The sequence below is a fragment of the Carcharhinus amblyrhynchos genome, chromosome 8, assembly GCF_965287045.1.
Source record: "Carcharhinus amblyrhynchos chromosome 8, sCarAmb.v2.hapA, whole genome shotgun sequence".
Taxonomy (NCBI): Eukaryota; Metazoa; Chordata; class Chondrichthyes; order Carcharhiniformes; family Carcharhinidae; genus Carcharhinus; species Carcharhinus amblyrhynchos.
Genome location: NC_137331.1, coordinates 33,347,422 through 33,362,626, shown reverse-complemented (window position 1 = coordinate 33,362,626; position 15,205 = coordinate 33,347,422). Strand labels below are relative to the sequence as shown.

The following is a 15,205-nucleotide window of genomic DNA, read 5'->3' as shown; positions in this document are numbered from 1 at the left end:
GCAGCGCTCAGCGGGGAGAAGGTCCTGACAGCACCCCTATCCCCCGGTGCTACTCACCTGAGGAGGTGATGGCTGAGTGGTATTATTGCTAGACTATTAATCCAGAAACTCAGCTAACGTTCAAGGGATCTAGGTTTGAATCCCGCCACAGCAGATGGCAGAATTTCAATTCAATAAAAAAGAAATCTGCAACAAAGAATCTACTGGTGATCATGAAACCACTGCCAATTGTCGGGAAAACCCATCTGGTTCACTAATGTCCTTTAGGGAAGGAAATCTGCCGTCTTTACCTGGTCTGGCCTACATGCGACTCCAGAACCACAGCAATGTGGTTGACTGTCAACTGCCCTCAGGCAACTAGGGATGGGCAATAAATGCTGGCTAGCTTGTGACATCCATGTCCCGCAATAAAAACAAAACCAGAATCACAGTAGATCAGAGGAATCCCTGTGGAAAATCAAGTCTCAACTTCCTGAATTATGTGTGGTAGAGAAGATGTCTCACCTTTAGCACTGCTTCATTATCACAGAGGTCCGGAATTTCACACAGCAGACTTTTCCATATCCTCACATCGTTCAACACTACGCTCATCCCACCCCCTGTGAGAGGATGACGCATGTTATACGCATCACCCAAAAGGAGCACACCTGGATAAAAGATGTAACAACCATTGTATTACAGCAAGTTCACCCAAAATGTGTTTTGCTCTTCCTCCGCTGGTCATTATACTGGAATACCTGGAGACAAGTCACATTTCCGTAGTTTAGGTTTCATTCACAATCAGACCAGAAAATGCTGGTAAATCTCAGTAGCATTTGTAGAGTTTGTGAAAAGGGTCTTCCAGTCTCAAAACATTGGCTCTATTCTCTTTCCACAGAGGTTGTCAGACCTGCTGAGATTTTCCAGCATTTTCTGTTTTTGTTTCAAATTTGAGGATCTGCTTTTATGATAGGTTTCATTAACTTGGTTCAGAAAGTGATGGCTAGACACATGTCCTGTGTATCGAGTGCTGTGGGTTTTGGGGGGACCTTTTAACAGAGTAATCATAGAATGATAGCATTTCTAAGGTACAGAAGAGTCCATTCAGCCCACTGAGTCTGCGTCGACTCCCTGACAGTGTATCTTACCCAAGCCCTCTCCCCCATTCTATCTCCACAACCCTCACACATTTCCCAAAGATGGATTTGAACCTTGGAGCTGTAAGGCAGCAGTGAAACCCTAGATGAAAATCTAACTCACAACACCTTCTGACCTAGGGGTTTAGGGCCCTTATGTCCGTTGTAAGTGCTTGATAGGAATATTTATCTGAGCTTTGCTTTGATGTCACCTCCGCTGCCTTTTTAAAATTGATTTAGTGTCACAAGTAAACTTACAGTAACACTGGAATGAAATTGTGAAAATTCCCTAGTCGCCTCACTCCGATGCCTTTTTGGGCACCCTGATGGAGAATTTAGCATGGCCAATACACCTAACCAGCTCATCTTTCGGACTGGAGGAGGAAACCGGAGCACCCGGTGAAAAGGCACGCAGACACAATGCGACTCTGCACAGACAGTGACTCAAACCGGGAAACGAACCAGGTTCCTTGGTGCTGTGAGGCAGCAGTGCTAACCACTGTGCTACTGTGCTGCCCACATGTGCTGACATGCAATATATTCAATGGTACTCTGCAGAAAATAAATGTTACTAAATATTGAATTGAAATTGTACCCATTTTTTCCCACAAGGCTGATTAAAATGACTGACAGATTCCAGATTGCTTTTATATTGAATGATTACTATGGATAAAGTTATCACTGAACACAAAAGCATTTCTTATCTAAACTGTGCTTGAAGCAATACCTTTATAGTAGCCTTTTATTTTGAAATATGGCTGAACAAATATCTGGGTCCTCTGCACCACAACAACTTAATTACATCTTAAATACTTCTTTAAGAATTAAAATCTTTCTTATATACACTGTGGCATGGTGGCACAGTAGTTAGTGCTGCTGCCTCATAGTGCCAGGGACCTGAGTTTGGTTCCAGCCGATGGTCACTGTCTGTGTGGAATTCACACGTTCTCTCCATGTCTGTGTTGGTTTCTTCCTGGTGCTCCGGTTTCCTTGCACTAAGATATGCAGGTTAGATGGATTAGTCGTGATAAAAGCCTGGTGTTATGGGGTAGGATGGAAGGGAGGGCCTGGGTGGGATGCTCTTTCAGGGAGTTCAGTAAGAATTCTCATAACATTAGGTTAAAGTCCAACAGGCTTATCTGGAGTCACGAGCTTTCAGAGCACTGCTTATTGTGTCCACCCCAGCTCAATGCCAGCTTGTCTAATTCATGGCTTTCAGGGAGTTGATGCAGACTTGATGGGCCGGATGGCCTCTTTCTGCACTGTAGGAATTCCATGGTTAACATCTGAACAGAGCGTAGAGAAGATGGCGAGAATGACATCAACAACTGACAGAGGTAACCTGATTTTACTTCTGTCTAAATGAATAGAAGCTAAAAGAGGTGACATCCCTTTGGATTTGACATGATCCTCCCAGTCCGGTCTTCTTCCTACACTGCTCTATACCCAGACCATGATGAGCACCAGGTGGTAAAGACAAAAAGGATTTGAGATAAAGACAAAAATATCCTATCTGGCTTTATACAAGTTTATAAACTATATGGATATGTGAATGGCATGACAAATAAGGATATGGATTTGCTAAGTTAAACCCTGCTTATTAAAAGGCTTTACCTGGCTTATTCACTGGTGATGGTGGGAGGAAGCTTGCTGGCATGGTGCGTAGGCGATCATTCTGGACTGAGAGTAGGAATGGTTCTTTTATGTGCTCTGTTGAAAAGTTTGACAACAATAAAAACAACTTCAGGAATCTCAGCTAAACTCACATCTCACTGGTATTTATTGGCTTGTCGTTCTGATCACAGCTACTATTACACATCACATACTTCGCAGGTAAGTGGATTCATAGCAACATAAGCACTGGTACATTAAGATAAAACACAACCACACTATTAAGTACACGGTACTATTTTATGCAAGGTTTTGAGGCAAGTTTTAATGAAATTTAAACCTGGCTAATTGGGGTAATTTTCCTGACATTGCACTCTTACCAAGCGCCTCATCCACTTTCCCCACAACAGTCACAGTAATTCAGAACAACTTCATTGGCTATGAAGCACTTTGTGTGAAGTTCAGAGATTGTGTAAGGGGCTATGTAAATGCAGACCCTTCCTTTGTGACAGGAATTCGGATGTGTGCTTTCCATTATTTTATGGAGGAAGTATAATTGTGTGGAAAGTGTGCTAACGTTCTGCCAAGTGTACTCAATGGCCATGTTGCTGTTAAATGTGGGATTTTTGTAGAATTTCCATGTTCTGCTTTGACAACTCTGGGATATCCTGACAGTGAGGTTAAGAAGCCCATTGATAGAGACCTGGGATGGAGTCACCAATTTACACCCTCAGTCATGGGTAATGTAAGGCCCAGGGTGGACCAGGAGCACTGGAGGGAAAATCAAGAAATTCAGGCTGGAATTTTACCACAGGAATCGGAATGATCAAGGGGCAGACCATGGAACCAATTACGGTCTCAGGCGATTGTGTGGAGTTTGCACGTTCTGCCCGTGTCTGTGTGGGTTTCCTCCGGGTGCTCTGGTTTCCTCCCACATTCCAACAATTCCGTTGACCTTGGGAGGGATTTTATGGTTTCAGGACAAGTGAGGCTGTAAAATACCACCCTCAAACTCTCAGAAGGAAAGAGACATGCAGTTGTACCTGGAAGCTGTGGATAGATTTTCTCAATCATATAATCTTTAAGATGTCTTGGCATTTCTCCTCTAATGTCCACTAAGACTCGTGTTTCGTGAGATGAAATTTGATAAATAAGAATCGGACTTGGATTGGCAAGGACAAGTTCAGCATGGTTCAGCTTGAATTGTGGTGAGTCCTGCAGTCAAAAACACAGACATTAAATAGTAACTATTAGCGTTATTTTTTTAAATTAGTTCATTTTTAAAGAGTGCATTGATATGGAATTTGATCTCTTTCATCATCTGCACCTTTTATTAAGAAAATTAAACAATTGCAACAGATTACATGAGCCTCCATAAAGCAAATCCAACTATGAGAGAATAACTTTCCAAACACTATTTATTCCAACTCTGAGTTGAATCCTGAATAGGCAAACCTAGTCAATTGAATACAACCATTCAAGATTCTGAACATTTCTTGCTTAAATTAAGTCCTAGTGACAAGTAGCAAGGACTGATTAGGGGCTTTGTGAGTGGAAAATCCTGTTTCACAAATTTGATTGAGTTTTTTGAAGGGGTTACCCAGAAGGTAGATGAGGGCGGTGCAGATGATGTTGTCTGCATGGACTTTAGCAAAGCCTTTGACAAGGTACCATATGGTACATTGTTGCATAAGGTTAAATCTCACGGGATCCATGGTGAGGTATCTAAATGGATATAAAATTGGCCTGATGACAGAACCAGAGGGTGGTTATTGAGGGTTGTTTTTTCAAACTGGAGGCCTGTGACCAGCAGTGAGCCTCAGGGATCAGTGCTGGGTACATTGTTATTTGTCATTTATATTAATGATTTGGATGAGAATATAGGAGAGATGGTTAGTAAGTCTGCAGATGATATTAAGATTGGCGGCATAGATTGGACACTGAAGAATGTTGTCTCAGACTACAATGGGATCTTGATCAATTGGGCCAATGGGCTAACGAATGGCAGATGGAGTTTAATTTAGATAAATGTGAGGTGATGCATTTTGGTAGATTGAACTGGGGCAGGATTTACTCAGTTAATGGTCAGACACTGGGGACAGTGGACAGTTCTGGTCACCCTACTATAGAAAGGATATTATTAAACTAGAAAGAGTGCAGAAGAGATTTACTAGGATGCTACTGGGACTTGATGGTTTGAGTTATAAGGAGAGGCTGGATAGACTGGAACCTTTTCCTCTGCCACGTAGAAGGCTGAGGGGTGATCTTATCGAGGTTTATTAAATAAGAAGGTGCATAGATCAGCTAGATAGTCAATATCTTTCCCCAAAGGTAGGGGAATCTAAAACTAGAGGCATAGATTTAAGGTGAGAAGGGAGAGATACAAAAGTGTCCAGAGGGGTAATTTTTTTTACACAGACGGTGATGCATGTCGGGAACAAGCTGCCAGAGGTAGTAGTAGAGATGGATACAATTTTAAAAAGCATTTAGACAGTTACATGGGCACGATGGGTATAGAGGGATATGGGCCAAATGCAGGCAATTGGGACTAGCTTCTGGGTTTAAAATAAAAGTGTGGCATGGACAAGTTGGGCCGAAGGGCCTGTTTCCATGCTGTAAACGTCTATCACTCTGTGACTGTGACTTGGTCGTAGACAATTCCCACAGCAATATGTGGGGTTGATTTCACACTGGAGAGCTCTGGCACTATAGTTTCAGATTATATTAATTCAGTCTCCTCACGAAATTTGATTGGTTTCTCTACATCAGCAGGCTGAATAACCCCGTATCTTCCATGATCTAATTCACAATCAACGTTGTTTTAAAAGACTAAGTGATCCACAAACTAGTACAAAGGTCAGCATGAAATTCACTGGGTTCCTTTGCCATCGGAAGGGTGAGACTTGCGACTGCCGATCCTTCTGCCTGTTGAGGATGGAGGGTAGGTTTTCTGTCTTTACCCATCTGGATGGAATGCCACAAGAAAATCTGATGGGGAAGGTTTTGTCTTTTTGGCAGAACTTGCCAGATAGTCCTTCCATAGCACAGTGGTACAGTGGTTAGCGCTGCTGCCTCACAGCACCAGGGACCAGGGTTTAATCCCAGCCTCGGGTTACTGTCTCTGTGGAGTTTGCACATTCTCCCTGTGGTCTGCGTGAGTTTTCTCTGGGTGCTCTGGTTTCTCCCACATTCCAAAGATGTGCGGGTTAGATTGATTGGCCATGCTAAATTGATCCTTATTGTCAGAGTAGATATATGGGGTTACAGGGATAGGGTCCGGGTGGGATTGTGGTCAGTGCAGACTCAAATGGCCAAATGGCCTCCTTCTGCACTGTAGGGATTCTATGAACATTCTGCAAGAAGCAGTCAAAGCTGTGTTAGGTTTTCAGTTCTGCAGTACAGCAATGCCACATTCAAGGCCCATGCAGCAAAGATAAAAATCCCACCTACTGTCATTTTAATGGTTGATGCAGATGGCTCATATCTAAGGAGATGCAATAGAGACATGTCGTCCTGAGTACCTGAGAGAAAATGGGGAGCAACACCGTGTCACTCCAATTGGGAAAGTCAATGGCCCTTATTAGGTTGAAGGTGAGATGGTCATGATCATTCTTATCTTCTATTTTCCCAAGGGAAACTACAGCCTGCACCTGGTTCCTTCTGCATTGCACTGCAAGACCCACTTTTGAATCCATGTCTGCTCCCAGCTGATTGAAGGGTGATGGAATAGTAACAGGTGGACAGGTGAATATAGCAGGAAAGTGCCAACTAAGGACATCTTGTGAGTTTGGAGCAGTAACCTGACAGAGGCAAGTCTGGGCATGTGGTGGTTGATCATTTACTGACTCTGTATAAGAGAATGACCCTCAGAGCAAGGAAAAAAAGCCTACAACCTGGGAGCCATCGTTACAACAGGAAGATACTGAACTCAGAGCTCAGAGAAGATATCTACATCGAGTGACTAAAGTCTGGCTAACCCCCTCACCAGTGCGGATAACACCTTGATCTCAGTAATGAGTCTGAGTCAACTCTGCACTATAGTTTCACAAATCATGACTCTGAATAGAGTTGTACTAAATTTAGATGTCTTTATTGTGTCGACCAAAGCCAGTTCAGTAGGGTCTAGGCCAAGAGAACTCCAAGAGTAGCCAGAAAATACTCCTTGTCTTGACCCCAAAGCCAGCTGCAGAGGTCATGGACAGGCAGAGGAGTCACCCAACCCCTTCATTGAGCTGTGATGTTTCTGGGTCAGAAACTTGAATGATTAGAAAAGATTGTGCTAGTTAGCTATGTTTAAAAACATGTCAATTTTCTGGGCTGTAGACTTTGCCTTTGGTGAGAGATTGGAGAAAGGCTTCTTATACAATTTATCCAGGATTTGCACTAATCTTTAGGATTTAGGAAGGATGCTCAGGAGCAATTTTACAGCAGTTGTTTTACTAATCCATACAGCGATAATGATTTAATTTTAAAAAAACACTGACAAGGCAAGACACAGCCCCATAAATATCGACTATCAGCACTTCGACTCCATTTACCAGGTGGTCTAATCACAGATACTTCTCAATATGACAACTTGCAATCCTGCTGAGCTGCAGAAGATGGAAGCTAAAGGATATTTTCTGCTAGCCACTAATATCAATGTATAAAACCCATTTTGGAATAGCGCCACCTTTTCACTCACGTTGCTAACCAGTGAATATATATCCAAAGGTTATTGAGGTTAGGAAGTTGATGCTGAATAAAACGTATGGAAACAGAATTAACTGTGTGCAATTCAAGCTAGATGCAGTACGCAGACAATATGCACTGCAATGCACGTTTTAACAGACTTACCTTCATAATACACCCTACAAAATGCGATGAAACATTGACTTTGCTCTTCACCAGGCTTTTCCTGAATTTAGAGAAGTGCCCATCAGCAACCACAGTCAATGGACAACAGAGTTCCTGCAATTAAAAAAATATTTCAGGCTGGTTATGTTCTAATACGTGAAACTCTCAATGGGATGAGATACCATGTTTCAGGGTGACAGCCTTACTATCATTTTTACAGCACACTGATGTTTGTGCAAATTCAGAACATATCAGGAATTGAATCTGAGATCATTCCGGCTTCATTTATTCATTAAAATATAAAGGATAATCTGCAAGTAATTTAATACCTCAATAAGGATTTTGTAAAGTGGTGCTTGGATTATGTTCATGGCCAGAACATTTTAAAAGGTTTGATGCATTGCAATTGTGACTTTGAGTGAGGATTAGGCAGTTTATCGACAGCTGAATAGAATATAAATACTGTAAAGTTTATTTATTAGTCACAAGTAGGCTTACATTAACACTGTAATCCCCTGGTCACCACACTCCAGCGCCTGTTCAAGTACTACACTGAGGGAGAATTTAGTATGGCCAATGCACCTAACCAGCACATCTTTTGGATGGAGGAAGGAAACTGGAGCAAGCGCACACAAACACGGTGAGAATGTGCAGACCTCACACAGTCAGTGATCCAAGCCAGGAATCGAACCTGGGTCCCCGGTGCTGTGAGGCAGCAGTGCTAACCACTGTGCCATCCAATATGTAGCATATTGCAGAAGTAGGTTTACATCAAAACCTTTCTTGGGTCTGTATCAACTACAAAAAAGGTAAAATCAGCAAAGTAGAAATCCTGTAACAAAATGCTAACTGCACTCCACACCATTTGAGGCAATTCTTTGACTGACATTCTGAGATATTTAATCAAAGATGTTTGATCAGTATCACAGGTAGTTTCTTGATATTAAATGTCTCAATCTACCAGTCAAGGATTTAACTTACTTTGTACACCATTAAGAACATAAGAAATAGGAGCAGGAGTAGGCCATCTAGCCCTTCGAGCCTGCCCCGCCATTCAATAAGATCATGGCTGATCTGTCGTGTCTCAGTTCCACTTTCCCGCCCTCTCCCCATAACCCTTAATCCCCTTGCCTATCAAAAACCTATCAACCCGCATCTTAAATATATTTAGCGAGGCAGCCTCCACCACTTCAACGGGCAGAGAATTCCAGAGATTCACCACCCTTTGAGTGAAGAAGTTCCTCCTCAACTCCGTTCTAAACCGCCCCCCTTTTATCTTGAGGCTGTGCCCTCTAGTCCTACTGTCCTTTCTGAGCGGGAAGAGCCTCTCCACCTCTATCCTATCCATCCCATTCATCATCAATGAGATCTCCCCTCATTCTTCTAAACTCTAACGAGTACAAGCCTAGTTTATTCAGCCTCTCCTCATAGTTCAACCCCCTCAACTCCGGTATCAGCCTAGTAAACCTCCTCTGCACTCCCTCCAAGGCCAAAATATCCTTGCGTAAGTGCGGCGACCAAAACTGCACACAGTACTCCAGCTGCGACCTCACCAGTGTCCTATACAGTTGCAGCAAGACCTCCCTACTTTTATATTCAATCCCCCTCGCTATGAAGGCCAGCATCCCATTTGCCTTCCTGACCACCTGCTGCACCTGTAGGCTGGGTTTTTGCGACTCATGCACAAGGACCCCAAGGTCCCTCTGCACCGTCGCATGCTGCAGTTTTTCGCCATGTAAGTAATAGTCCTTCCTACCATTATTCCTACCAAAGTGGACAACCTCACATTTGCCAACATTAAATTCCATTTGCTATTTCCTGGCCCATTCGCCCAGCCTATCTAGATCCTTCTGCAGACTCTCCATACCCTCAGCACAATTTGCCGTTCCACCAATCTTGGTGTCATCAGCAAATTTCGACACCATACACTCGGTTCCCTCCTCCAGATCATCTATATAAATGGTAAATAGCTGAGGCCCCAGCACCGACCCCTGGGGCACTCCACTAGTCACCAACCGCCAATCCGAATAGCACCCATTGACCCCCACTCTCTGCCTCCTATTTGACAGCCAATCCTCTATCCACGCTAACACCCTACCCCCAACTCCATGCCTCCTGACCTTCTGTAATAACCTCTTGTGAGGCACCTTGTCAAACGCCTTCTGAAAATCAAGAAAGACCACATCCACCGGCTCTCCTCTATCCACCGCCCTAGACACATCCTCATAGAACTCCAATAAATTCGTCAGACACGACTTCCCCTTAACGAAACCGTGCTGCGTCTGCTCTATCAAACAATTCTCCTCAAGATGCCTCGCTATTTTCTCCTTGATCACGGATTCTAACATTTTACCTACAACAGACGTTAAACTAACCGGCCTATAATTCCCTGCCTTTTGCCTGCCACCCTTCTTAAACAACGGCGTAATATTTGCCGTTTTCCAATTTTCCAGCACTTCCCCAGAATCCAGCGACGTTTGGAAAATAATCACCAAGGCATCCACTATCACCTCCGCCATTTCTTTCAGAACCCTTGGATGCATTCCATCCGGTCCTGGGGACTTGTCCACAATCAGTCCCTCCAGTCTGTCGCGCACCGCCTCGCTAGTAACAATAATGTCATTCAGGCCCTCCACTCCTACCATCTTTCCATTGCTAACACCTGGCAAATTATTCATGTCCTCCTCCGTGAAGACCGAAACAAAAAAGTTATTCAAGGCCTCAGCCATTTCCTCATCCCCTACCACTAAGTCCCCCCTCTCATCCTCTAAGGGTCCAACGTTCACCCTAGCCAGCCTCTTCCTTTTTATATGTTTATAAAAACTCTTGCTATCCTTTTTTATATTAAGCGCTAGCCCAGCTTCATAGTTTATCCTACCCTTCTTTATCAACTTCTTTGTCATTCTTTGTTGACATTTAAACCTCTCCCAATCCTCTTCTCGCCCACTACTCTTAGCTACTCTAAACGCATCCGCTTTTAATTTAACACTTTCCTTTACCCCCTTCGTTATCCACGGCTAATTGTCTCTCCTCCTACGATCCTTTTTAACCATCGGAATAAATTTCTGCTGAGCACCAAGAAAGATCTCCTGAAAGATCCTCCACTGTTCCTCAGCAGACCTACCTTCCAATGGGCTCCCCCAATCAACATTCGCCAATTCCTCTCTCATCCTACCGTACTCCCCTCTGTTCAAACAAAGGACACATGTCCGGGAACCCACTTTCTCCTCCTCCATCTGCATCAGAAACTCCACCATACAATGATCATTCTTCCCAAGAGGATCCTTCACCACAAGGTCCCTAATTCTACCCACCTCATTACATAACACCAGATCCAAGATAGCTCGCTCCCTCGTCGGCTCCAACACACACTGTTCGAGGAAACTATCCCGGCAGCATTCCAAGAACTCCTCCTCAAGCCCACCGCGTCCCACATAGGTCAACCAATCAATATGTAGATTGAAATCCCCCATAATTATCGCCGTTCCATTCCTGCATGCCGCATTTATTTGCGCGTTAACAGCCCACCCCACCTCCAGATCATTATTTGGGGGCCTATAAACGACACCCACCAGCGTCTTCCTCCCTTTGCTGTTCCTAATCTCCACCCACAACGATTCCACTTTCTGCTCTTTGGTTCCTATATCATCCCTTACTACCACCCTGATGCTATCCTTAATCAGCAGAGCTACGCGCCCCCCCCCACTTTTTCCTCCCGCCTATCCTTCCTAAACACTTGATACCCCTGGACATTCAGCTCCCAGTCCCTGTCACCTTGCAGCCACGTCTCTGTAATGGCCACCAGATCATATCCATTTGTGCTGATCTGCGCCACCAGCTCATCCACTTTATTCCAAATGCTTCATGCATTCAGATAAAGTGCCTTCATCCCAGCCTTCACCTGTACCCTACTTGCCAGAACGCCACCAACCATACTCACGCCCCCTACTCCCTTTATTATTGGGACATCCTTGGCCCCTTCCCTTACCTGCACCCTCTCCTTTACTTTAGACCCCATAATGTCACCTACCCTCGCACCCTCCCCCCCTCCAATTAGTTTAAAGCCCTATCTACAGTCCTATTTACACGATTAGCCAGGACTCTGGTCCCAGCACGGTTCAGACCAACCCCATCCCACCTGAACAGGTCCCACCTACCCCAATACTGATGCCAATGCCCCATAAATTCAAACCCATTCCTCCCACACCAATCCCTGAGCCACCCGTTCACTTCCTTAATCTTATCAACCTTACGCCCGTCTGCACTCGGTTCAGGCAGTAGTCCAGAGATAACCACCTTGTCAGTTCTACTTTTTAATTCCATTCCCAGCTTTTCATACTCCCTCCCCAGATCCTCAGTTCGCATTTTGCCTACATCGTTGGCACCCACATGTACTACAACGACCGGATTCTCACCCTCCCACTCCAGGTTCCTCTGCAGCCCAGATGCGACATCCTGGACCCGAGCACCAGGCAGACAACACACCCTTCTGTGCACTTTGTCATTGTGACAAAGGACAGTGTCAATACCCTTAACCACACTATCCCCAATTACTACTACGTTTCTTTTCACCTTCTCTTTGTCTATGTCCTGTGTCTGCACATTAACTCAGAATAATACTTTGAGTGAAAGGCTATCAAACTGAAAGAGTCACCCTCTTTCTATCTCCAGAGATGCTTAGTTCATATTTCAGTATAATACTTAACCTGCAAAAGCAGGTTTGAAACCAATTCAGAATAACCTCCCTAACTGGGCAGAATTTTAACTTTAAAACGGGCCAGGAGTTAAAGATCAAAATTTGTTTCCTGAACCAAACCTGCCCACTTTTGGCTTTAACTTTTGTAATATAGTTCTTTTAGATGTCTCAATGATGTGATTCTGAGACTTGTACATTTAAACATGATTTGTTTATTGTTAGTCTTTAACTATTTAAAGATCCCAGGTTACTGTCACGGAGGCAAGCTGCTTCCAGAGTGTTCTCTCTAAGTTTCTTACCTGGTGACTCCATAGGTCATACCACGGGTGATGCTGTTTTCCAATCTCATGTTAACCCATGCTCTGCCAAGCATCTTTACATTACAATAACATGAACACAATCTCACAACAACTGATGCTAGAAGTTGGCTGAGTGACCCACCCGATCCAAGCAAATTTTAAACTTTTAACGTTGTCAGTTGGGTTTCCCCCAAGAGTGGAGAAACCTGTCAGCTTACTCAAGGCAAGAGCTTGGCGGATTCAGAGGTTAAATGGTTCCTGAATCCAGACATCCACCTGAGGATCCTTCACAATTGCTCACTCTCCAACTACCTTCTCTTCAAGGGTCCTGCCAGGCTGCAACTTCTCTATCACTAGGCCAAACACCACATGGTCCCAATCCCTCTACTATCATCAGATCCTGAACCCTCCGCCCTACCAAGGATTCAAGAGTTCTCCACCTTCTCCTCACTCAAAGACTTTGATTCTCCCAACTCATGCCCCAATTTCTATCTGTCAACCTGAGGCCTCCGATTCCTCACCCTCCCCTCCATCCCTGGCCCCGATAATCTCCAAGGCCTAGAACTAGCTCCTCTTTCAGCCATCAGATCCCTCCGGCTTCACGATACTATGACCTTCTCTTCAGGTTCAGCAGCCCTCCCTATCGACCACCTTCTTCCTACCCACCCCGGGTCAATCACCCCTCATCACGCAATTGCTATTAATCCACAACTCCTGCCCCTCCATCCCTGGCACAAAATATGCCTGCTGCTGTGACCATCAGAGATTGGCACCCTGCTTGTGGAGGCTCAGCCTCCAGCCAATCAGGCTGGGTCACATGGTAGAGAAGACATTACCGAGGTCAGAAACTACACAGTATGTTGGGACAGCCAAATAGGGTGGCACGGTGGCACAGTGGTTAGCACCGTTGTGTCCCGGTGCCAGGGACCCAGCTTCAATTCCCAGCCTGGGTCACTGTCTATGTGGAGTCTGCATGTTCTTCCCATGTCTGTGTGGTTTCCCCCAGGTTCTCCGGTTTCCTCCCACAGTCCAAAAGATGTGCATTGGCCGTGCTAAATTCTCCCTCAGTGTACCTTCACAGGCGCCTGAGTGTGGTGACTGGGGGATTTTCACAATTATTTCATTATGGTGTTAATGTAAGTCTACTTGTGGCACTAATAAATAAACTTAAACTTTAAATAAAACGAATGCCCACTGAGCCTCTGGATCTGGTCTATTCAAGGTAGGGATTTATTTTCAGGCCCTGTCCAAGATGAGACCAAAATAAGCCCTCGCTAAGATTTTGTGTGAGATTTGCTAGTTCCTGCTGTGCTTCTACAGGGGCGTGGAGGATGGGGGAATAGCGGGTGAGGCGGGGTGTTGCGGGGGGTGGGGGTGGGGTTTGGCTGGTGCTTAATGTGACAACTTCAGGGTTAGGGGAGCTTCCCTACTCCTGCGGGCCCCAGAGGACATACCTTTGACTAGCAACTGGAGCAACATGAAGAAGCCTGAAATATTTTCCAACAAATTGGTAATAAATCTTATAATGAAACCAATTTAGAAGTAGCCCAGATGTGTGCACAGATTGGGCATGAGTCATCCCATGACTAAATTTGTCATCCAATTGCATCCAATCTCCCACCCAAAAAGCAAAGGGTGCAACACACAACACTTCCCATTCCTCTGAATTGGGATTCTTCTTTCAAACTGGAAAAAAGTGTTTGGGGCTCCTGTGTCCAGCACTGCGATCCATTGTGTTAATTGTACAATGTCACTTCAGATGAATAGTTTGTAAGGTATTTTTTACAAACCTTTACATCTCCACTTTCTTTCTCTCGGTACTGAACTCCTGTAACTTTGCCGTCTTCTTCTAGTAGGTGTGTCACGGTTCCTTCAATGAGTCTTACACTAGAGTACAACAATGGAGAAATTAGTTCATTCTTCTGTCTAAATCAAAATTCAGCAAGATAAATTAGAATCATTGCATTCTTACATAAAGCTGCACAAAATGTTGAAATTGCTACAGATTATCTCCAGGATTTCTCAGTCTCTGCTTAGTACTGTATCTCATTGATGTAGGGGGGCTAATTGGGCTAAAGAACACATAATCATGGGTTTAAGAACACTAACCACAATACTGACTTTAGAATGAATGATCTTGGACTATGGGAACATAAGCCAGGGCTATTGCCATAGAAGACAGTTCTGTATGATTAACAAATATTTCTCATTTTAAACATGTATTTTGAATTTATAAGATGGATGTGTTTTGCTTTTAGTGACATTTTGTGAAACTTCAGTCAATGACAAAATACATCAGGCCCTTGTGGGAGAGGTAAGGAACAAAAGGTCCACTGCGGAACAGTTATGTCATCAGCAGTGTTGGGAGCAATGCCAATGCCAGCTTTATGAATAGAGTCATACAACTCCGAGTTGATAATGCAGGTGGTGAGTGGACGTAATTAATGCTCAGGTCAGACGAGAGTCATGTAGGTTCAATTTGGTAGGAATCATTCCCCCATTTCACTGTCCAGCATCCATTGTTGCTGGGCAACAGAAGGAAGGTAACATCTGTAATTACTGATAAATGAAATCCCATGAGATCAGGATCTGTATTGTTATTGGCTGGAGTTAATGACAGGATGATTATTGACTGATTTGTATTAAAG

General features: G+C 44.2%; 1 protein-coding gene across 2 annotated transcripts in view; it reads right to left on the bottom strand.

Annotated features, from left to right (window-relative positions):
- The window catches only part of sqlea (squalene epoxidase a), a 34,069-nt gene that overhangs the window by 7,276 nt on the left and 11,588 nt on the right, over positions 1 to 15,205 (bottom strand). For both annotated transcript variants that reach the window (XM_080193853.1, XM_080193854.1), the window contains exons 5-9: positions 14,348 to 14,444; positions 7,563 to 7,676; positions 3,770 to 3,941; positions 2,730 to 2,825; positions 505 to 647 (exon numbers count right to left, since the gene is read on the bottom strand). In XM_080193853.1, the coding sequence (XP_080049979.1) occupies positions 505 to 647; positions 2,730 to 2,825; positions 3,770 to 3,941; positions 7,563 to 7,676; positions 14,348 to 14,444 (622 nt within the window). The remainder of the gene's footprint in view (positions 1 to 504; positions 648 to 2,729; positions 2,826 to 3,769; positions 3,942 to 7,562; positions 7,677 to 14,347; positions 14,445 to 15,205) is intronic.